Here is a 20,789-nt window from a genome sequence, read left to right as displayed (position 1 = left end):
TTTTATTGCTTGACGCATGCGTCGAACTACAAATGGAGTCTGTGGTGCTTGAAGGCAAGAAACTCGGCGACTATCGCGTCGTCGACCTTCGAGAGGCGCTCGGCAATCGCAACTTGGACAAAACGGGCACGAAACCGGCTCTCGTCGCCCGATTGGCCAAGGCACGCCCCTCCCTTCCCCTCGATCTTTCCTCGTGTAAACGAAATACTAGGCTTTGGTCGACGAAGGATCGATTTCGATCGACGAAGCGACGTCGACGAAGGCGTCGAAGCCTCGAATCAAGCGCAAGAGCCCTTATTTAGACGGTACACGCGATCACGTGGCCCCCCGAACTCGCGTCGATATCGAACGCTTTCAGGTCGAGAGAAGACGGAAAAGGACGACGATACGGTAAGAAATTTCGTTTTCGAACGTATACAGGCGAACGAAAGTTCGGGTTCGGCGGGGGGGCCCCCTTTCGTGGACGAGTCCGAAAAAGTGTGACGTCATTGGATCGAATATGCAAAAGAGGCGGATGTTTCGTATTCAGGTCGCGACCGCTGCCGCTACCACCGCCACCGTTGCCACGGCAACCGAAGACGAAACGACAAGCGGAAGCGACGGCGGCCAATTAGATACGCAATCGCGGCCCGCCGCCGATAGTAATAGATCCTCGGACGTGGAAAATGAAATCAAAGTAATTAAAATAGTTATATTGGCCGACTGTGTTTGTGCCGGATATATGACGAGGTGCGATCCTCTTTTCCCCCCGGACTTCTCTTGAATATAGGAAGAGAATGATGATGATGATGACGACGACGATGTTACGCCGCCTGAAGCAGCGGCGTCGATCGATAATAATGAGGGCGGCGGCGGTGTGGATCCAAGCAGTAGCGCTATCGAAGAGGAATTGAACGAGATGAATCAGCTCGATTTCGACGAAGAGATGCATCATCAAGAGACTGAAACCGTGGCAACGAAGACGTTGAGAGTCACGACGTCGAACGAGTCGAAAGAAAAAAAGGGGGAGGTTACGTCGTCCGTGGAAGTGACGTCGGAAAAGACTGATGATCCTCCTTCTAAGAAGTCTCCTTCTCCTCCTCCTCCTCCTTCTCCTCCTCCTCCTCCTCCTTCTTCAGCTGTTGATAGCAATAATGAAAAGAAAAAGGATAAAATTTCAACGGTGAAAAACGAGCCCAGGTTCGTCATACGACATAGTAACTGCTGGTTCCTCGACCACGGTGTCCGAGTCTCGCGCACACACGATGGATCCACGAGAGAACAAATAATTAAATAATTAATTAGTATTGTGTGGTGGGGGAGCTGCTAGCGTGGGCCCTTGGTGATGGCGTTCTGCGTTTTGCTAGGAAAGGCGGCGAACGAATAGGGCCCATGTTTCGGAAGGAGAACGTGGGCTGTTCCCTCTGGGTGAAGAACATTACGACGATGACGCGAGCCAACGATTTGAAAACCGTTTTCAGCAAATACGGAACGGTAAATAGACGAACTAGATATCGTGTAAGTAGCTCGTGGAAAGTCTCCTTCGCAATCTCAAGGTCGTCTCGGCGAAGATCGTCGCCAGTCCTAAGCAGAGGGAGAAGCACTTTGGCTACATTACGATGCAGACGGAAGAGCAGGCGACGAGTTGCATACAGCACATACACCGATCGGAATTACACGGGAGAATACTTCTCGTTGAGAAGGTCAGTAGAATATAATCCCCTCTCCCAAGTACATACAGATAGTAGCTACCCTCTCCAAAGGTTAGAGGATCCCCCTCTGATAATACATGGGTATTATATGCTTCAACGAAACTTCTATTATTAAATGTCGTTGTCGATCTTGTAGGTGAAACTGGACAAGATGAAAAAGCCTGTCGCATCGCAAGCGAAGGAATCGACCGCCGCGAAAAGCCAGTCGTCGATCTCGTCGCGCTCGCGACAGAAAACGCCGCCGCCGCCGCCGCCGGCGGCGGCCGAACGCAAAAAACCCGAAGGTCAGAACACGCGTACGCGTACCGCTCTCCTAAACTCCCCCGACTTCAGCGCCGAAACGATCCGTTTATCACCACCAACGATCACCTCCCGTTCAACGACGCCACTACGCGAAACCCAAGCCCCCGCCGCCGCCACCGCCGCCGCAGAAGCGCGCCTCTCCCTCGCCGCCGCCTCCGCGCGGTCCTCGTTTCACGAGACGCCTATCGACGCCGCCGTCGCGACAGCAGCAAAGATCTCGATCTCGTTCCCCCTATTCAAATCGTCCCGTTTATGATCGTTATCGCGGTCGAGGCGGCGGCGGCGGCGGATCTCGTTTTCCTAATCAGCGACGTCACAGTCCGCCGCCGCCGCCGCGCGGTCCGCCGCCACCTCAATATCACCACAGAGAAAGATATCCGTTTGACGTCAATCCGCGTCGACGTCGTCTTCCGCCGTCGCCGGAACCGGAACCGAAGCGCGTCGCTACGCGAGGGGCGTGGTCTCCGCCGCCGCCGCCGTCGACGTCGCCTCCGAATCGACTGCGTCATCGGCAACAACAAGGTCGACGCGAGGAGGAAATGTCGAGACGACGAAGTCGTTCGCCGCCGTCGTCGTCGTCGAGAGATGCGCGTCGACGTCGTCAAAGCGACGGCGATGGATTGGAGATGATGGAGTTACTACGAAGTCAAAGTCAACTATTGCATCGCATCGCTCAACGCGGCGGCGGAGCGTCGTCGTCGTCGACGACGACGGGAAAACGAAGCGGAAGCACTGGTCTGGACTTAGAGACTCTGAATCGGCTCGCGAGCGCCGCGCGAGGTCTCAACACGGATCCCGAAGCGATGGCGGCGCTCCAGGCGTTGCAGGGATCCGGCGCTCAATTCGATAAGCGCTCCAGCCGAGATGAACGCGAGCGCGTCGGAGGAAGACGAAGGGCTGGGGCGGATATGGAAGGACCACCGGCTCCCATGTCTTCGTCCTCAACGTCGTCTCGTTATCACCATAGGCAGAAATCGGGTTTAGATGGGGGCGTAGGTTCTTCTTCCTCGTCCTCGATGGTCCCTTCTTCGTATCAGCACGGAGCCATGAGGCCACCGCCGCTGCCGTCTGCGGGCGGCGGCGGTGGTGGCGGTGGTGCCGCCTATGGTCTTTCCTCGTCTTCCTCCTCCTCCGCGCAAGGTATGCGAGGGTCCATGCGCTACGGCGGGGGTTCCGCGGATCTCGGGGGTCCGCCGTTGGTGATGTCGCATATGAATCCCGCTCTGATCGACGACTTTCAGCGGGGTCGTAGGGGTGGACAGTATTCGTCGTCGTCTTCGTCGTCGTTTTCGCGCGGCGGCGGCGGCGGCGGCGGCGCGTTTAGGAAGTAAACGCCATCTTCCCGGGGGGGTTTTTTTGTCCTATTTGACTGCGCGTTCTTGTCGTGATGAATGAGTTCGAGACGACTTTTGGCGACTGTTTTAGCTGTTTTGTGCTGTTTCTGCTGCACGTTAAGTCATGTACTGTAAGAAAAAAGGACGAAAAAGTCGTTGTGCAAATTAATTAATTATGACGTCACGGTCCGAAATTTTAGATGAACGATTTTTTCTAGCTCCTTACCACGTACTAGATATCGCCGAAGATAGGACTGCGAGTGACCAAATAATAATCAACCGATATTATTTCCCTCTTTTGCGCTTCGCATGCGCAAGAAGATGCTCGCCCGCGACGAAATGTCTTTTCTCGAAGCTAGACGCGTCGACGACAGCAGCATAACCTGAAGAGAGACACGAAAGGAGTCTTTTAAAGAGTCCGTCACGGCTTCGATCACCGGCTCGCTTGCGTAAGAAAGGAGCGGGGGCCCCTCGATCGTCTCGTAGTCGTACAAGTCCTCCCAACGTCACTTCTCCGTTACCGATAGTATACTTAGCTGCATTCATTCGCCTAATAGATAGCAGAAGGACTTGCTATGCGGAAGCCTTCTGAGACTAAACGGTGACCTAAGACAACTTAGACTACAGTAATAGTGTCGCGCCTTAGAACTCGTAGTCTTGGTAGATTCCACAGTTCGTACTAGACGCACGTTCCTCGTATCAGTATCTGTACCTTGATACCACGGTCACAGCGTAGAAACTCGATATTCCACATTTCTAAACAATAGATAGAGTGTAGTTCTTATGCGAGGGGACTACCGTATCGTCGAACCCACGTTGCTAGTCACGATGTGCCCGTGTGGGACCCGTGTGGGACTCTGGAACTTAATTTTCCTACGAAAATTTTCTCTACTATTACTTTACTCTCCCGCCACCCCGTCTCTTCCCCCTATCAATTAATTACACGCTGCGCGTCATGAAGCAGCTATTTCCCATTGAATTTATTCATAAACGGTAACTGACCTCAGGTTTCCCCGTGAACCTCAACCCTTTCCAAAAGAAAATACACCTCCTCAAAGAAATACACAACAGAGCATTGTCAACTCCGAATCCAAATTCGTATAGCGTGAAACGTGTTCGCGTAGCCCCAGATCGAGTGGCTTGCCGGGCGCTGCGGCTTTCGCGGTCGGACATCCAGCGAGCTATTTTCACGCTCGGATATGTCGTTCTCTCGTTTTCGCTCGCTTCCCTTAGTTATTCCGACGATCCAATATAAACACCGAAGGAACTCCTTCGCATCCTATCCCGGTTGCTTCTCATTATCTTCATTTCCTTTCGCCGTCTCCCTCCCGCGGCCGTTCCTGACGTAATCGTAACCTAGTTCCGCCACGTCACCACTCCAACTTGAAACCTATAAAAGACGAGGCGAAACGTGCTGACTCCAAATCAAAGCGAAACTTTTGAGTGAGAGCTACATAGAGCGCGGCGACGATATGACTTCTACGTTTTTCCTCTTTTGCCTCGTCCTCCAATTGACCGGCGTCTACGCCTGCGTCAATTACTTCCGATCTCACACAAGAATTCTTCTTCTCGTGCGGGGAGAAAACGAGAACGAGACCTTGTGTCTCGGCGTCGAGAAGACGGGAGAGCTCGTCTATAAAAATTCGTCTGATCACGCCTTCTGCGGCTTTCGCGCGTGCACCGGGCCTAAGGGTACTTTTCTATTGAAGCGCCACAAATTTCACCTGGGACTCGATTCGAACGGCTCCCTACAAGCGTGCCCTATTAACGATTCATCGGCGGATTGTCAAATCGCCAAGTACTTTTGGAACAGCATCAAGTTCGAAGAAGAAAATCTCTTGGTCTCGTATCAAAACAACGAGTATTGGCTTCCCGATTCGAAGGATTTGAGCAGCTTTAATATTACCAAGTACAAGATCGCTCTCGACGAATCTAAAAAACTCAAAGAAATGGTTACAAGCTGCGACATTTTGAAGGCTGTACAGGCTCAGGCCGCGCTGCAGGCCGAGAAGCAGTCCATGCAGCAGGCCGCTAACTTGCCCGCACGGTTTAGGTGGAAGGACGTATGAGTTTAATTAACAGCGGTTTATTTTGTGTTTGTGTTACCTTTTTAAAAAGTTATTCTTATTTTTTACGTATTTTTTGTTGTGAATTTATAATCTCTGCCGCTACATATATATACTTCAAGCTAAAAGAAGCGTTCGTAGAGTGCGTTTTTCTATATCTGGTCATACAGAGCAGCCCTGCTTAGTCACACTACAGCCCGCCCCAATCTCTTACCCAAAGAGTAGTGTATAAAAATAGACAAGATGCTGCTTTCAGTCACTTGAGCTCTATGATCAATGTCGTTACTTTATTGACTTAGCTTTGTATTCTATTCTAAGCGACCACAATTTACATTGGTTTATTTTTTAGGAAGGAAGCACGAGAGGCTGAAGCCGAGCAACGGTCCATGCACGCGCTGTCCCGTTCGGCTTCCGGCTCCTTGAAAACGCATGCGTGTATGCAAGAGCCCGTTTCACGCAAATTCACGGCCCGTTTGTCCCTTGGCCTTCGCTCTGACGCGGAGAAGAGAGAGGCTTAAGCTGTCTGTCCGTCGGGGGATTGCGGAAAACCATCATTGAGCTTCCTAGAGCTGAGAAAAGCGCTTCGAATGGGCGCCCCGAGCCGAAAGTAGTGAAAACGGCAACTGAGCTAATCGGTAAGCACCACAGCACCGACTTTAGGCGTTTTTTCATTGAAGCAGTTTCGTTTCAGCGTGCAAACACGAAACGGAGCGCTCGAACGCAACGCAACCGACCCCGCCCCTTTCCTCCACGCTTTCCGCGCGATCTGCATCCTCTCGCCGGTAAGCAATCTCACACTGCACGCACTCGCGATCGCTTTCATTGACATTCTTTCTTCGTTTCCTAGAAGCGCTCGTGCAAAGCAGTCGTCCACAGCTTGTGCTCTCCCCGGCGCGCTCTCCGCTCTTCTCTCGTCGCTTATAAGCAACTCCTACTCTTCACCAATCCTCCTGCTACCGGATTTTTGTTACCAACGAAAGCCAGAGGCCTACAGTACAGAAAAAAAGCAAAGCACGTGCTATCGATCGCCACATTCCAGTCATGTCAAGGCATAGATATATATAATATATCTATGGTCAAGGTACTTCATTTTCTTTCCTCATTATCAATTGTTTTGTCGCGTAGTCGTTCCCCCAATCCGACGAGGCAGACGCAGCCATCCCTCCGGGCCAAGAGCGAAAAGCGGCCGCACCTCTGCCGGGGCGATAGAGCGGCCCTACTCTTGGTGGTATGAGTGATAACTACCATCCCCCACTTGGGCAAGACGCTGTGGGCAAAATCGCGGTCCTCCCGGGTCTTGGGTTAATGACTCCCCCCGTGCCCCGGTGGCGAGGGTACCCCCTTTGGGCCTTAAAGGGGTATACTGAAGGCCTCAACCTGCGGGATGAATGGGTGATCCCACCTCCTTGGGAGCTGGAGGTTAACTCGTCTAATGCGCTCTCCCCCTTGCCGCTTGGGTGAAAGTCGGCCCTGGATGACATGGGAGTATGTCACACCCCTTGGACCTGGGGGGAAGTTAGGTCCCGACTCACTCTCCTCAATGGGAGTGAGTTGAGAAGAGGACAAGGAGCGCCGAAGAAGACGCCGAGGACAATGGAGCGCCGGACTTGCCTCTCTCCTTATTGGGAGGGAGGTGAGTCGAGCTCGTCTCCTCCTTTTGGGGGAGACGAGCAACGCGGGGAGGGGGAGCATGACTCCCTTCCTCCCCGCGTGAAGAAGACTGTATACGATAATAGATATTTTTTGCTTTTATTTGCATATATATCAGGGATCTTTTCAATAAAAATTTTTGCATAGCGGCTCTAACTGTATCTGGGCGTTCGATGCAGACAGTAACGCACGTTGTCGCAAGCCGGAGCGTTGCGAGAAAGCGCGCGCCACTATCTGCATCGAGAGGCAGGGCTCCGAGAGCGCGCGGCGCTACGGAGTCCTGCTCGCGCGCGTGCATTGTGCGCCTACACTACGAAAAAGCATGCAAACGAAAACTATAAAAACGACGAGATTCATATAGCTACACTAACAGCACAGCTTCATTTTCTCTTCGTTCACACGCGTCTTCCGAGTCCACGTCAATCCCCGCATGAACTGGTATCTAAAAAAATACAGAACATCAGCTACATTCTGATTAAATGATCAATGCTACCATCGCTCGGGGGGGCTCTGCTGTTCCAAGACGAAAGAGTTGATTGTTGATTGCAGTTTTTAGAAGGTGTCGCGGCCTATGCGCCATCATCTATGTATGGCGAGAATGTCAGCGTTGTCTACTTCGGTTTCATGGCCCAAAGGCCCAAAATGATCTTTAACGTGTGCAAAGTTTCAAGCAGAGAAGCTGACAAAAAATTCATTTACTCTCTGTATGCCATCTCGCGAGAATGCCAACCCCCCCCCCCCCCCCCCCCCCCCTTCTGTTAGCATGGTTCGGGGTTCTGCCCACAGGGGTCGGCCATGACCCATACTACTGTAAAAAGTTCAGTAAAGGACTGGGGTCTTAGAGACAAGCAATAAAGTCAAAATTGCATAGAGAAAACACTCGATGCTTTTCTAAGAACTCTGTAATTTTCTCAACGTTAGGAGAATTTTTTATATAGGTAAGGTAACCACGCTCCCCAAAAACGTTTCGTTATGGCTTTGCTCCCAGACCCCCCTTCCCATACAGAAAAATCCTTGGCAGAACCCTGACATTGGTTTCATCGGAGTCAAAAGAATTAGATCTAGGAGGCAATCAGCTCACCGCGCAGACAATTCGGTGAAAGGCCGGAGGAAAGCGTCGGCTACGTGAATCAAATAATTTTTTCGGTTGAATTTGAATTTTCGGCTCGGCTTCGAATTGCTTTCGAACGATGAAATCATCTAAACGCCCATTCCCCAATAGGTATCTGCACACTATGTACTGTATTGCCTAGACTCACATGGCTCTTTATTCTCCATCTTTTTCGAAAAAAAATTAGCTAACTGTTCATGAACAGTTAGTGTCGTGCGCCGTTTCTTTCTTATCCGAAAACCACGCTGGCCATCCTGAAAAGTAAACAGCTCCCGCTCGCCTAACAGAAACTCGATCTAAACCTTACCACGTAATCCCGGAGTCCCTTCCAACCGGAGCGTCGATCTCCGCGGGGGCCCCTCTCTCTTTCGCTCCTTTCTTCGTCTTGCGACTCCAGTCTAAATTGCTTCGTTCGTTCGAAAGACGCTTTTTCGATCGATTTGTGCCTGCGAGAGAGGGAGCTAGGACCACGTGGCTCGGGGATAGGCGAAAACGGGTTCTTTCGTACCAGTATCCGTTGCCAAGTCGATGCGCAGGCTGTCGACGAGTCACCGTAGCGGCAGAGGCGCTAAGCGGCGACTGCTTTCGAGCGAGCGAACGTTGAAGTGCGGAAGTGGAACACAACTGAGCAACGTCACGTGATTTAGACCCGGACTACGAAATTGAACACCTTTTATCACACTGCGTATTTTTATTATTTTTTGCTTGCCACAATAATTAATGCTGTAGTACCACATTTTTGCTACTTTTGCGCGCGGCGTGCGTGCATGCGTGCGTGCGTCAAAAACTTGAATATCTAAATTCTACTACTTAGTCTTTGAAGGCTAACAAGGAATTTTGGGCATTTGATCAAACAAAGACTTCAGCTTGGGTGAAATTGGAGCATCTCCTCTTGTATTGCAGCCGCAACAATCGTACGTCTCCGTGTCCAAAAGGGGATGACAGTAATTGCGAAGGTCCTCGCTACTGGTACCGCGAACCGGTTTTCTTTGGAACCAGTTGGACGGATTCTGAATGATTCTCTTGAGACTACCTTCAGTGCAACCGCGAAAGAGACGCGAAATTCCGCAAGCGTTACCGCAATAGCTGAAATCGGGAACTTTCAGCATCGAACGGCCCGGCCTGACAAGATAGCATTCCGATACCGATTTTCGAACAGCAAAAAAAATGTAATTGTCCAACGGAAATGTGGAGTCGCGAAAATGAAGAAATTCAGTGGACATCTCATCCTATTTCACTCGTAAATAATTATTTCTTGGTAATTAATTGTTTTCTCACATCGAGGACGAACGCTCCGTTCTCGTCGACGGCGAGGAACTTTTTTTTGCCCTTCTCCAATCTGTTTGTTGAAAAAGCGACATGGTCATTTCCTATGGTCTTCGCATAAAACACGCTCGTTCGCGACACGTTGCCGTCGGCGTTCATCGCGACGCTATTCGCATCGGCGTTCCACGTCAACGCGACGCTCGCGTTTTGCGTCGTCAGTATGAACGAATGGCTATTGCACATTTTTGGATGACACTTGTGAGCCTTAGAAGCGATATCGGATTATTAGACGTTGGAAGAGCAACCGGCAATGCGAGCGAGATACCTCGTGCGTGGAGTTCTCATAGGTGGAGACCGTGGCGTTTTCCGAACTGGGAGAGTCTGCAGAACGCCGAAACGGTAGAGATGCAGCGTCGCTGCTTGTGCAAATAACTCCGAGCAAAACGAGTCCAATGAAGATCATTATGAGTACGGTTCTGCGAGATCGACTACAAGTCTCAGTTGTCGTATGATTTCCAGTGCCGTTCTACCTGCCTTTTATGCACTGGGGGTCCTCTGCTGGAGAAATGGAATGAGCAACCGAGTATTAGTGATGTCATGCGTTTAATTACGTTTATTATTTGCATACCAAGTGGGTACTACTGATGCCATCGCATCAAAATTGACCTTCTCCCCTGCGCCACGAAACTCCATAATGCACGCATTGTGCGTCGAAAAGAGTAACGAGTGCAATTTACCTCGCCAAAGCCGTCGAAAAGACGTCTCTTTTGCAGAACGGAGATGTTGTTGGAGCGGAGTTCCGGCGTCAATGCCCAAAGGATGTTATTTTAGCGCGACCGCGGTTCCATGTCCTCATTGTCGGTTGGGCATTTCTTTCGAGAAGTGCAACTGTTTGCGGACAGGACCCTATGTAGAAAAGAGAACTGACTCCAAAGCGAACCGCGAGGTTAATTCCACCAGCAGTCGGGGATCGGCGCGAAACAGGCGCATACGTCAGCACTGGACATCGGATCATCTGCAATGCAAAGAAGTGGAGAATGTCCCTTCCGCCGCCCACGCGGCGCAAATATTCAGTGGGCCAGCTGGCTCGAACAAAATATAGGAAGCTAAGCGAACGACTAAATTTGGTCGTGGCAGCTTAGAATTTTCTTGACGAAGCCGCGTCGAATAGAAGAACGCTTCCATCGCATCCGTCGCACGTCCGCACTAATCAGTCCACGTGCGTTTTCCTATCAAGTTGACGTCGGGTTCGACGTCGTATGGGGCGTCGCTGTTTCGGTTTCTTTTTTTTCTTACCCACACCTCAGTCTATCATTGTGAACGATGAATGGTTCGAAGATGAGATCACGACATTCGTCGTTTAACAACGACTACGCAAACACGCTCGACGACTCCAACGCGCATATCCTCGACCATCGGAAAGACCTGACAAAAAAAGTCTTCCCAAGTATACAAGTCTTACTTCCGGCAGCGCGGGCGACGCATGTAAAAATGTGCATGAATCTACATAGGCAAATCATAAATGTTTCAAAGGATTCCAGAGAAACGGGGCGAACTATCTTGAGAAAGAAACCGTCGCCCCGCCGATGTTTACCTTATTAATTAATTGACCGTGCGTGAGAGCGTCGCGTAGGTTTAATCCTCCGAGTCGGTTTGATGTTTCCGGACGGTCTCGACGAGCTGGTGACTGTTCGGCGAGAGCAGGAGCACTTGACCCATGCGTTTTTTGACGGCTAGAGAAGGAAAGCGGCCTATTGGGTCGTCCTGTTTTATCGTCTCCCCTTGCCTGTTTCTTCGTTGGCGACGGACGAGCCGTCGGTCAAACCGGCAACGGCAATGTCGAAATTAGTCAAGAGAACGTCTACGATAATAATAAAAGATTCGTATAGTAGAATTTTTTCCCTGCTGTTTTGTATGTCTACAAGGAGATTTGAGCAAAAGGTAATTTTCAGTTCTAAAAATAACGTTCGCGCGTCCGTTCCGTTCCGTCCGTCAGTCTGTCTTTGTGGTCTACAGTTTACACTATTCAACATCTGGTACCCTAAATTTTCTCGCCCCCTCCCTCCGTCAACTGTGTAATAATTAAACAAATAAGTCAAAAACTATCTCTTCCACGTCCAACTGACGTGCGTTTATTCCCCACCCTTGACTAACCGACTCCTGACCCCCTACTTTCAGTTCCCCCACGTACCGTTTTCCATTCGAGCTAAACAACGAATTGGCTTGACGCCCTTCTTCATGACGACGAGCGTCGCGAGCCGATTCGGACAGAAAGCGATCAGATATCCGCCGCCCGTGCCGACCCACAGCGCCGTCTCGCCGACGACGATCATCGCCGTCACCCAGCACATCGACGAGTCGAGCTGACGCCCGCCGGGAACGCGACGACGAGCGACGGCGTGACGACGCAGCGCCGTCTCGCAGTCGACGACGCCCGTCAAGGCGCCGCCGCCGAGAACGCGACGATCCCAGCGACGGAGACGCGACGAACGACGAGTCGACGTCCAGAGAAAACCGTCTCCGCTCGTGCAGAGATGAGTGACGAGTTCTCGACGTCGGACGGGAGGGCGACTAAAAGATTTATTATTATTAGGATTTATTATATTTTTTAGGAATTGATGTCGTCGTTTTCTCACTCCGCCGTAGTCGTCGTCCATCTTCGCTCTTCGCCGCTCAATCCGCAGGACCAGACGACGACTTCGGCGCCGTGGCTGAACCAGAGCCGATCGTCGGCGCGACAAATTCTCGTCACCGGTCGGTGACCGAGATGGAGAAAACGTCTCGCCGTCGTACATCGGTGTTGCTATAAGAAGGGCAATTCTAAGGACCCACAGTACAGTACCCTTATACAGTATGCATGTGATTGGGGGGAGTATTATGTCTGGCCTTGGAAAAACTGTTTTTCTTCTGTATTTTCTTACCAGCAGTTCATCTGTATCGAATACGGCTACCCGTCCGTCTGCAATTCCAGCCAATATGAAATCAGCACGACTAAAATACAAAGGAATCGTAATTAACGATATCCCCCCGGGGGGACACAATTGCCTCTGTACTTCGATTCCGCGTGATGCAGACACAAGATCGAGTCGTTTACGCACGCCAATTTTCGCGTTCGCAGAAGCGTCGGCACGTGGTCGAGAGCCCAAATGCTTCCGGCGAGAGTGCCAGCCAACACTAGCTTGTTTTGAAACGAAAATAGGCAAAGTATGCGCTCTCCAAAAAGAACGGTTCCCTGAATGATAAAATAAAGATAAATAAGTCAATTGTTATCTGAAACGCCGTACTTTTGCCTCCGACCGAGGAGAATTCAAGTCGAGAACAGACACCTAAGAAAGAGAGATAATTAAAAACAAGAAAGTAGTTCGTGCGAAGTTTCTTCACTTGGGAAAAATCGAGATTGGAGCTGGTGAGCCAGATTTCTCTGACTCGTTGACCATCGCACTAAAGAAAAAGTAATTCGAGCAATTAATCAACTAATTAATAATCTCTACCTGAACGGCTACAGTCTCGGGTCCCACTAGAGATACAGGCACCGCTCTCTCTATGCACACGACTTCGTGTCGCGCCAAAAACGTTACAACTGCGCGAGCCTTGAAAAAAACTCCTTTCGTAGTATTCTTAGACAACGTCATTGATCCTTTCCTCCTCTTACCGTTGGACGACGCGCGGGACGAGTTTCTAAACAGCGTTCGGCAACGGCGTCGAATTCCGGCCAACTTCCGACATGGCGACGACTCAAATCGGCAAGGACGACGCCAAGAGCGAGAACGTCGTTCTAAAAAAACAATGCAAACGTATATGACGCATACATATAGTAGCGCTAACCTTCTGACGTCGACCGTGTTGCATGAGACGCGTCGAACGATCGCCGTCCATGAATACGGCGCTGGACGAGATCCACGTCGCTCGGACGAAATCTCCTATTTTGACGTTGATCTCGTCGTCCGGAGAAAGCGAGAAGACGAAGACGGCGCGACACGTCAAATTGTTGTGAGCGATTAGACGTCCGTGCATAAATGCCAAGCCAAGTGTTATCTAGGCGGAGAAACGAAATCGCATCATGAAGAGATTGCCGTCATTATTTGTACCTGGTAGGCGAATCGATAGAGGATTATCCGCTCCAGTTGTCTCGACTCTAACGTTGCGGATAGCGTTCCGAGGGGAGCCGCTTCGTAGGCAAGCCATAGCTGAGATTGGAACGAATAGGCGATCAGAGAGAGAATGGACGAATGCCGTCGCAAGCCAATGCCAAATTGAACCTTTTTGAAAAACAAAATAGACGGTAACGTCACATTTTAGATACTAACCTGGCGTACAAATTGCCGGTACGTTTTCAAATCGATTCGACTCATTTCCCCATAGGAATTCGAAAGTACGGGCTAGTAAAATTCACCAGACATTCAGTAGAGGAGACAGGCTTTCTTACCTTGTTCTTATACAATGAACACGCGTACGAGCCGACGGCGACGTGTTCTGCGCTTTCGGGTAGCAGCGAATGGGAATCCTTCTCCGACGCTTCGGACTCGCTCAAAACCAATTCGGGAATCTGCGCAATTCTATAGCCAAACCGATAGGTCTTCGCTAACTTACAACCTACCAAATAGTTCAGGGAAACGGGATCGTCGTGAAAAGGGCAATTGACGAAATTTTCTTGTTTTTTCAGTAGAACCATTGCAAGCGATTCGTACTCAAAGACGTTGGTATCCCTTCCCTCTACGCCCAAAGGACCTCAGATGATAAAATTGGGCATATCCTTCGTACCTTTGCAGTTTGGACAGGGTACGAGCACTTCGACAGACGACCACTTCAAATCGACTCTTTCCGCGATGATTGCCTCGATGTGATTGGCCACGGAGGCGAGCATCATCGCTCCGAAATCGTTTATCGCCGTTCGAATAGAAACGCAGTCGGCACTGCTGCCGGACGGCGATCGAACCAGAAAAAACATCGTCTGATGCGCGAAGGCCGATTGAGAGATTGGTTCGCTAGGAAAGAAGTTCCTACCTCGGTCCAAATGAAGCAGATGCCGTCAGACCAGAATTTGATGTCGGGTTCAGAGAGCTAATAATAGAGACTGGTAATTAAGTATAAGAAAAAAAATGGAGAGGTTTTACTTACCGTGGAAAAGGCTGATGACGATGAGCGTAGAATCGCCGTTAGTTCGTGACCAAAGACGACTAGGTGAGAAACGAGTTTCTGCCAGAAGTCAGTCGGAACGTAAGGCAAGACGAGCTGTCTCTCCAACGACGCTTCTGAAGGCATCGGATTTGATTCTTTTTATTCCCAACAATTTCGTATACATATACAGCATACCTGATTTGGAGGAAAGTAGAGTTCCCGTCCACAGTATGGGAACAAGAGAAGGCAGTAGGAAGCGATCCTTTCCGTAGGGAATAACCAATTGAAAGCTAAGCAGTACAGCATCGAGATTATTACCGATACATAAAGATTCGACGACTCACTCTCGTAGAATATTGATTACGATTGGACTCAAGGTAAACGAAGAGGATCCCAAAGCGGGTTTCAAGATAGTGTGCAGTTCTCTGCGTCTCACCAACTTCAGAGGGAGAAAAGAAATTCTCGCTTAGAAGAAACATTGAGAGACCCAATCTCACCCCCGTCTTTTCGCTGGACCAGAGTCTGAGCTTGGTGACGTTCGACAGCATGCCGACGAGCCACGGAACGTCGAGAAAACAGACGGCGCCGCCGGTCGCGTCGTCTTTGCCGCCCGTCTCGTAGCGGAACATTTCGCCGGTCGCGTGGAGAAAGGCGACGGCTTGGGTTAGCTGCGTGCGAGACAGATCGCGACGCGTGGAAACGAAAAGACGAAAGAGATGTCTAAAATTTCAAAAAATTGACTACCGCTTTCTCCACCCCTACGCCCTACCTGAGATTTATAACTGGTATTGACTTCAGGCGAGCCAGTCGTTCCGCGCTAACCACTTCTAATAATTCCTAGAATTGAAAATCTATGAAAAAACTCTCGAGATTTTTTCTGCTATTGACTCGATAATATTTGGGAACTTGTTCGCCTGCAAGAGGTCTCTCCTTCTCATCAAGACCGCTATAATAGGAAAACACATTGAAAGCTCCGCGTCCCCCCTTCCTATATCATCTTATATCATCTTACCCTAAAAAAGATGATACGAGCATTTCGCGGACTTGATCGACGTCGCTCGACGCGTGGCAATTTATTTCGACCGAGCTCACGATACGAGGAATGCCGACTAAAAGAGCGTTCGAACGTCGCGTAAAACACAAACGCCCGCGCACCTGAGCTCTGCAACAGAAGTCCGGCCAGCGCGGATCGCGTCTCCTCCATAAAACTCTCCGCTTTCACTAAAACAAAAAAATAAATGATTTGCATTGCTATATGTAATGTTAATCCTACGAGAAGCGTGATCCAAGTCCGTGCCGACGACGAGGCACAATGCCGACGGAACGCGAGCGTAGATTTCCTTCAGTTGCTGCTTTAATTGATCGACGCCCAGTAGGCCGTCGGTCAAACGAAATAGAACCTATGCAAGTCGTCGTTGATTCATCATTATTTTTATTTTTATTACGAGATAAATAGCTCGGCTCGTGTAGAAACACTGCTGGAGGAGTCGGCTTCGGCTGGCGCTTTCGAACTCCCAACAGCTCACCGCGATCCTTTCTGAGCGACTCGAAATCCCCGCGAAAGAGAACGCTCTTGTGGGAAGGAAAGAGATTATATATAGGCGAGAGAGGAAATGCGCAAATGGGCTTACTGCCATTCGATTATCTTCAAGTCTTGGCCGCCGGACTCCGGCGGCATTTGACCGGTGAGTTTGGAGACGAGCGTCGTCTTTCCCGATCCGTTTTGACCGACGACGAATAGTCGAACGCGATTCCAGTTCTCGCCGTCGACGAGCGTGTCGTCGAGTAGACGAACGATTGCCGGCGACGGCGCGAGATCGAATCGCGCGCCGCCCGGAAGGCAGAGGTTGGGCAGACCGGTGATTTTCAGCTAAATATTTCGAGAGAAAGAGAGGTGTACGAGTAGGAGGCTAAATCGAAGGGTCCACGAACGTCTAAATCTTTTAGGTTTCCCAATTCTAAAGGAAGCCGACGAATTTCTCGATTCTCGCTTAGATTTAGTGACGTCAAATTCGACAGAAGAGACAGACTTTTAGGCACCTTTGAAGTAAAATAAATGGTACGAGATCGCAGGCCTCGGACATAATAAATAAATGTCTTACCTCTTTTAGTCCGTTTCCTTCCAGATCGATGCACTTTAGATGGCCCCAGAATTGAACGACGTCGGATTCGAGGTCAAACTAGGACACCGCTTCTTCGTGGAGTTTCTCTAGAGCGAGTTTTCGTCTTACGTTGGTAAAATGACAACGACTAAGATGTATCTCTTTTATTGCGTTCGAGGTCCACTGACGAGGAGCGGGAAACACTTCAAGACTGCTATTATACGACAAGTCTACAACCTCGAGACTATTTGAAGAGAGAGAGACGTAGTGGTTAGAATTGCGAGTCGTGGCTTCATTTCTTACTTCGGAAGCTTGAGAACAAAGTCGGGAAATTCTTGCCGCGAGCCTAATTGATTGCACGCCGCATTGACGTGCCGAAGCGAGGGATATTGATAGGGGCAATTGCAGCACAAGTCATCTGCAGAAAACATTTAACGCTCACTGTCCATGTCGACCTGCTCGATTTACGAATGCTGTTGTGAGAAACGTCGAGGCTCTCCAAGCCGTGACAGCCGCCCAGAAACCGAAACGATATCGACGTCAGCTCGTTATAGGAGAGGTCGAGCGTCGCGAGGTGTTTTAGACCGAGGGGCTCTTCGCCCAGACTCACAATGCGATTTCTGCACGAAAATAAAAATAAGAGCGGCAGAGAGAGCAAGTAGAATTTCTCACCTGGATACAGAGAGATATTCGAGGTGAGGAAAGACCGCTTGAAGGCTACCCTGCAGATGCCTCAAGCGATTTCGCGACAAATCGAGTTTTCGTAGAGACCAATCAACCGGGCAGACATCGGGATAACAATTAAATAAAGTAATCTAAAAAGGAACATATGTTGTCGCTATGAGAAATACCGTTAGTCTTACATGATTCTCTGATAAATTTATGCTGAGTAGATTTTTACAGAACAATAGTTGGCCGGGAAATCGATCAAATAGATTCGCTTTTAAATTCAAGACGCGCAGAACGGGTAAGGCCTGCGAAAAAGAGGAAAGTAAGACCAACGCGAATAAAAAAAGGGAGGAGAGACCGACTTGAGATAAATTCTGAGGTATCGACTGCAATTTATTATCTGAAAGATTCAGTTCGAAGACGTGCCGCAAGACGGTCGCTCCAGACGCGAGAAAGGAATCGATCGACGCTATTCGATTCGCCGAAAAGTCGAAGATTTCTCGTTCGACGCGCGACGGCGCCGAAACGCGAAGGAGAGGCGTTTCGAGTGCGAGCATGGCGCGACCGAGACGCAGACGCTTGAAATTCGTCGAAGACGATACGAAGTCGTCGTCGAAGCCATCGACCTCCTCCCCGTGCTCTTCGTCGTTCTCGTTCTCCTCTTCGCTCGAGGGAAAGTCGTAGTGTATTTTGATGCCGGAAAGAGAACGAATCAGACCGTGTACTTTTATGTCTAGAGAAGACGTCCGTGTCGTTTATGCATTTTTTTTCTTATCTGCTTATTACCAAGAGGGTCGACTGTCTTAGTGTGGACTTCCGCTTCACCTGCACTGTTCTCCGTGCCAAACCAATCGGCTTGGATCTCGTGCAAGTTCATGTTTCGAAGTGACAAACAATTTCCTTAGACATACAGTAGCGCAGTGAGAACTGTAGAAATGGAACCCCAACTATTTACCAGTGACGCACAAATGCCGAATCAACGTCAAAACAATGGACTTCTGATCGGACTTTATAGCAGCAGCGAGAGCACTGCTAACACGACTCTCGTGAACTCCCTATAGACCACGACAAATCGTTTACAATTAGCCATAATCATCTATCGTTTCACCTACAGTACCTGATATAAAAGAAATTGAACGACGTTTCTACGACCGGCTTCAGCTGCCGACGCCAGAGGAGACGCTTGGGTGGTCGAGTGAACGAAATTCCGATCGGCTCCCAATTCCGTTAGACACTTGACGCCCTAAAGGAGTCGGAACACTTGCGGGAAAGAGATCTACGAGTACGCGCGGCGCGGACGCACGCCGAGTAAGCCGTGCGCGGCAACGGAGCAGAGCATCGCGTTCTTCAGATTCCGCACGCAGGCGAGAGCAAAGACGCAGTCGAGTATCAATTGAGCCAAGACTAGAAAGAATTTCGCAGTGAAGTTCGTCTATTTCGATCGATCGATCGACCGACCTTCTGGTAGAGATTGGTGAACCATCTGAATGTCGAGGAGCTCGAATAATTTCACGTGAACTTTTTCTTCCAGAAACGCGCGAGCCGATGACTGGAATTTCAACGCGTACTTGAGAATTGTTGAGCAGCACTACAGTAGAGAGAAAATGCCGAGAAAAAAAAAAATTAAATATTGATTTGGCAACCTGGGCCAGAAGAGTTAGATTCGACGCGTGACGATGCAACGATCGAGAAACGGCTTTAGAAATAAAAGACGCATCTTCGGTCGAAGAGACGAGAGAATGAAACGCAGACGCTAGAAAGCAACCTTTCAGATGAACTCCTAAAATTAAAAAAAAAAAGAACAGACGTCATAAATCGCATGCTTTATAAATGACCACCTTACCTTCATTCGAGGGCGATTTTATCATAACTTCGCATACCGATACAAGCACTGGAACGACGCGAAATCCACCAGCTAGAACGTACCATCAATGAAATGACTAAGTCAAGCCAATCCTCCCTACGTTGTTTCTGGACAGCGTTCAAGCGCTCGCGCGATTCCGCCAACGAACAGAACACCTCCTGAACTAATTCGACGACGATGTCGTCATCGCTGTGCCGCACTAGCAAGGCGGCGACTTTCGCGAGGCAACGGGACAAGGCGTTGAGGAGTCGGCCGTGCCCATAGGGAGCTATTTAATTAATTAAACGCAGTGACGATCGAGTGAGAAGGAGAGGCACAAAGGATTTTCGTACCAAAGCGAATCAGCGTCGCTAGCGTCTTGAGAGCCTCCACCACGCGTTTGCCCGAATAGCAATCGAGGTGTTCGGTGAGAACGCCGAGAGCGCCACAGTCAAAAACAGCCTTGCCGTACTCGCATCTAAAAAGTTCCTCCTTAGAATACGCACGTGCACTGAGAAGTCCACTTATACTCTTTTATTGCTAGGCTGTGAATTGTCTGCAGTGCCGGAATGGGCAGCGCTCTGCCCGTGTCCAGAGCCGACAGCACGGCCCAATGCGTTCCCATTCGAATGAACGAGCCGTGAAGATCAGCTAAAGATAATAATAATAATAATAATAATTCAATGTTTTCTCACTAGTCATAGACGCTATGGTCGAAATGAGATTGACGCTCTCGCGAACGACGACGGTTTCTTCGTCGTAGAGCATGAGAGCGCACATAGCCGTCCGATGAAGAGCCACGCTGCTATTGGTGCTAGAAGAGAAAACGACTAGGGGTGAATTGAATTGATTTAAAAATTGCTTTTTTAGTCGACTTGTAAGATAATGAGGAGGATCCGCTGCTGTTGCTGTCGAGCAAAACCCGATCGCCTACGAATTGGATGAGTTGTGGATTGGCTTTGAGCAAAGATGCGGAAATTCGACAGCCGATTTCCTAACGTCCAATAAATATTCGCGGAGAGATAATTGCCTAAATTCCTATACCTGAATCCGAGACGACGTAGCGTTCTCTTGTCGATGTCTCGTCATGCAGCCATTTACGAATAACAATGAATCGTAGTCGGCATTGTCTAAAGAAATTAATACTGCGGCTTTTTTTTTTAAATAATTCAACGTGCGTCCTCGCGCATTTTTTAGTCTAATGAATGCGCGTTTTGCGCTGGAGGGGACCAACTCACACGCCCAGTCTCGTACAGAAGAATGTGGTAGTTCCCATGTCTACATAGTATCCGTGTATAAACGCTACCTACAATTCCCTTCTTCTTCCATTTCCTCCAGTGTTTTAAGAGCTTCTTCCGCTAGATTTGATCGCTCTATAGCGAACACCGTCGAGTCGACGAGATCGTCGGCTGTTTCTTCGCCGTGCGTCGTCGGATCGGCCTGTCTCGTCGATTTGGCCTGCGCCGGCGGCTCGGCTTCTTCCGCTGAGCCGAAAAGAAGTCGCGTGATGTCCATCGCGACTGTAAAGAGGCGAAGCGGCGCTTCGTTTGCGCCTACGGATCCTTGCAGGGGATCCTTGCAGGACTGCGCTAGCGTGAGCTAACGTGAACCACGCCACGCGCCTGCGCCGCGGACG

The 20,789-nt window shown here is 49.8% G+C and overlaps 4 protein-coding genes across 9 annotated transcripts; 1 reads left to right on the top strand and 3 right to left on the bottom strand.

The window, feature by feature from the left end:
• The first annotated feature begins 1 nt into the window (after position 1).
• LOC136196050 (SAFB-like transcription modulator) lies at positions 2-3,527 on the top strand. Of its 2 annotated transcripts, none has more exons than XM_065985559.1 (9): positions 2-161; positions 212-305; positions 359-390; positions 530-676; positions 770-1,179; positions 1,347-1,473; positions 1,536-1,682; positions 1,828-1,975; positions 2,025-3,527. In XM_065985559.1, the coding sequence occupies exons 1-9, from the start codon at positions 33-35 to the stop codon at positions 3,323-3,325; spliced, it is 2,535 nt and encodes an 844-aa protein (XP_065841631.1). In that variant the 5' UTR covers positions 2-32; the 3' UTR covers positions 3,326-3,527. The 2 variants fall into 2 exon arrangements, with proteins under 2 accessions (XP_065841631.1, XP_065841630.1); XM_065985558.1 differs by having other exon boundaries at positions 359-477.
• Positions 3,528-7,127: 3,600 nt separating this feature from the next.
• On the bottom strand, positions 7,128-8,892 carry LOC136196241 (uncharacterized). The gene is made up of 7 exons (XM_065985767.1): positions 8,836-8,892; positions 8,664-8,779; positions 8,463-8,601; positions 8,304-8,409; positions 8,126-8,244; positions 7,538-7,627; positions 7,128-7,486 (listed from the first exon to the last, which is right to left on the bottom strand). Exons 1-7 carry the CDS (start codon positions 8,890-8,892, stop codon positions 7,406-7,408), a joined length of 708 nt encoding a protein of 235 aa, XP_065841839.1. The 3' UTR covers positions 7,128-7,405.
• Positions 8,831-10,643, bottom strand: LOC136195984 (uncharacterized). 4 transcript variants are annotated; one of them, XM_065985476.1, is made up of 6 exons: positions 10,159-10,643; positions 10,033-10,095; positions 9,952-9,979; positions 9,747-9,897; positions 9,434-9,685; positions 8,831-9,384 (listed from the first exon to the last, which is right to left on the bottom strand). In XM_065985476.1, the coding sequence occupies exons 2-6, from the start codon at positions 10,070-10,072 to the stop codon at positions 8,980-8,982; spliced, it is 876 nt and encodes a 291-aa protein (XP_065841548.1). In that variant the 5' UTR covers positions 10,073-10,095; positions 10,159-10,643; the 3' UTR covers positions 8,831-8,979. The 4 variants fall into 4 exon arrangements, with proteins under 4 accessions (XP_065841548.1, XP_065841546.1, XP_065841547.1 ...); XM_065985474.1 differs by having other exon boundaries at positions 10,033-10,643; XM_065985475.1 differs by having other exon boundaries at positions 9,952-9,976; positions 10,033-10,643.
• A 106-nt stretch (positions 10,644-10,749) lies between these two features.
• LOC136195975 (leucine-rich repeat serine/threonine-protein kinase 2-like) lies at positions 10,750-20,728 on the bottom strand. 2 transcript variants are annotated; one of them, XM_065985464.1, is made up of 51 exons: positions 20,464-20,728; positions 20,198-20,283; positions 20,029-20,147; positions 19,849-19,967; positions 19,684-19,804; positions 19,507-19,631; positions 19,275-19,442; positions 19,154-19,225; positions 18,954-19,090; positions 18,769-18,898; positions 18,614-18,714; positions 18,428-18,553; positions 18,266-18,365; positions 18,097-18,210; positions 17,673-18,043; positions 17,505-17,615; positions 17,314-17,456; positions 17,110-17,261; positions 16,945-17,059; positions 16,771-16,885; positions 16,642-16,719; positions 16,472-16,579; positions 16,171-16,409; positions 15,985-16,111; positions 15,813-15,939; positions 15,695-15,760; positions 15,552-15,648; positions 15,428-15,485; positions 15,309-15,376; positions 15,037-15,259; positions 14,884-14,978; positions 14,735-14,829; positions 14,540-14,673; positions 14,426-14,482; positions 14,183-14,372; positions 14,019-14,134; positions 13,848-13,967; positions 13,729-13,800; positions 13,510-13,680; positions 13,247-13,456; positions 13,074-13,196; positions 12,913-13,011; positions 12,803-12,862; positions 12,706-12,747; positions 12,475-12,653; positions 12,343-12,412; positions 12,058-12,224; positions 11,613-11,992; positions 11,208-11,282; positions 11,016-11,154; positions 10,750-10,924 (listed from the first exon to the last, which is right to left on the bottom strand). In XM_065985464.1, the coding sequence occupies exons 1-50, from the start codon at positions 20,666-20,668 to the stop codon at positions 11,057-11,059; spliced, it is 6,474 nt and encodes a 2,157-aa protein (XP_065841536.1). In that variant the 5' UTR covers positions 20,669-20,728; the 3' UTR covers positions 10,750-10,924; positions 11,016-11,056. The 2 variants fall into 2 exon arrangements, 1 of the variants encoding a protein (XP_065841536.1); XR_010672039.1 differs by lacking the exons at positions 10,750-10,924; positions 11,016-11,154; positions 11,208-11,282; ... (3 more) ...; positions 12,475-12,653; positions 12,706-12,747 and having other exon boundaries at positions 12,804-12,862; positions 12,913-13,025.
• Positions 20,729-20,789: the final 61 nt, after the last annotated feature.

This window comes from Oscarella lobularis, chromosome 15 (assembly GCF_947507565.1).
Source record: "Oscarella lobularis chromosome 15, ooOscLobu1.1, whole genome shotgun sequence".
Lineage (NCBI taxonomy): Eukaryota > Metazoa > Porifera > Homoscleromorpha > Homosclerophorida > Oscarellidae > Oscarella > Oscarella lobularis.
This window is presented reverse-complemented; position numbering and strand designations above follow the sequence as displayed.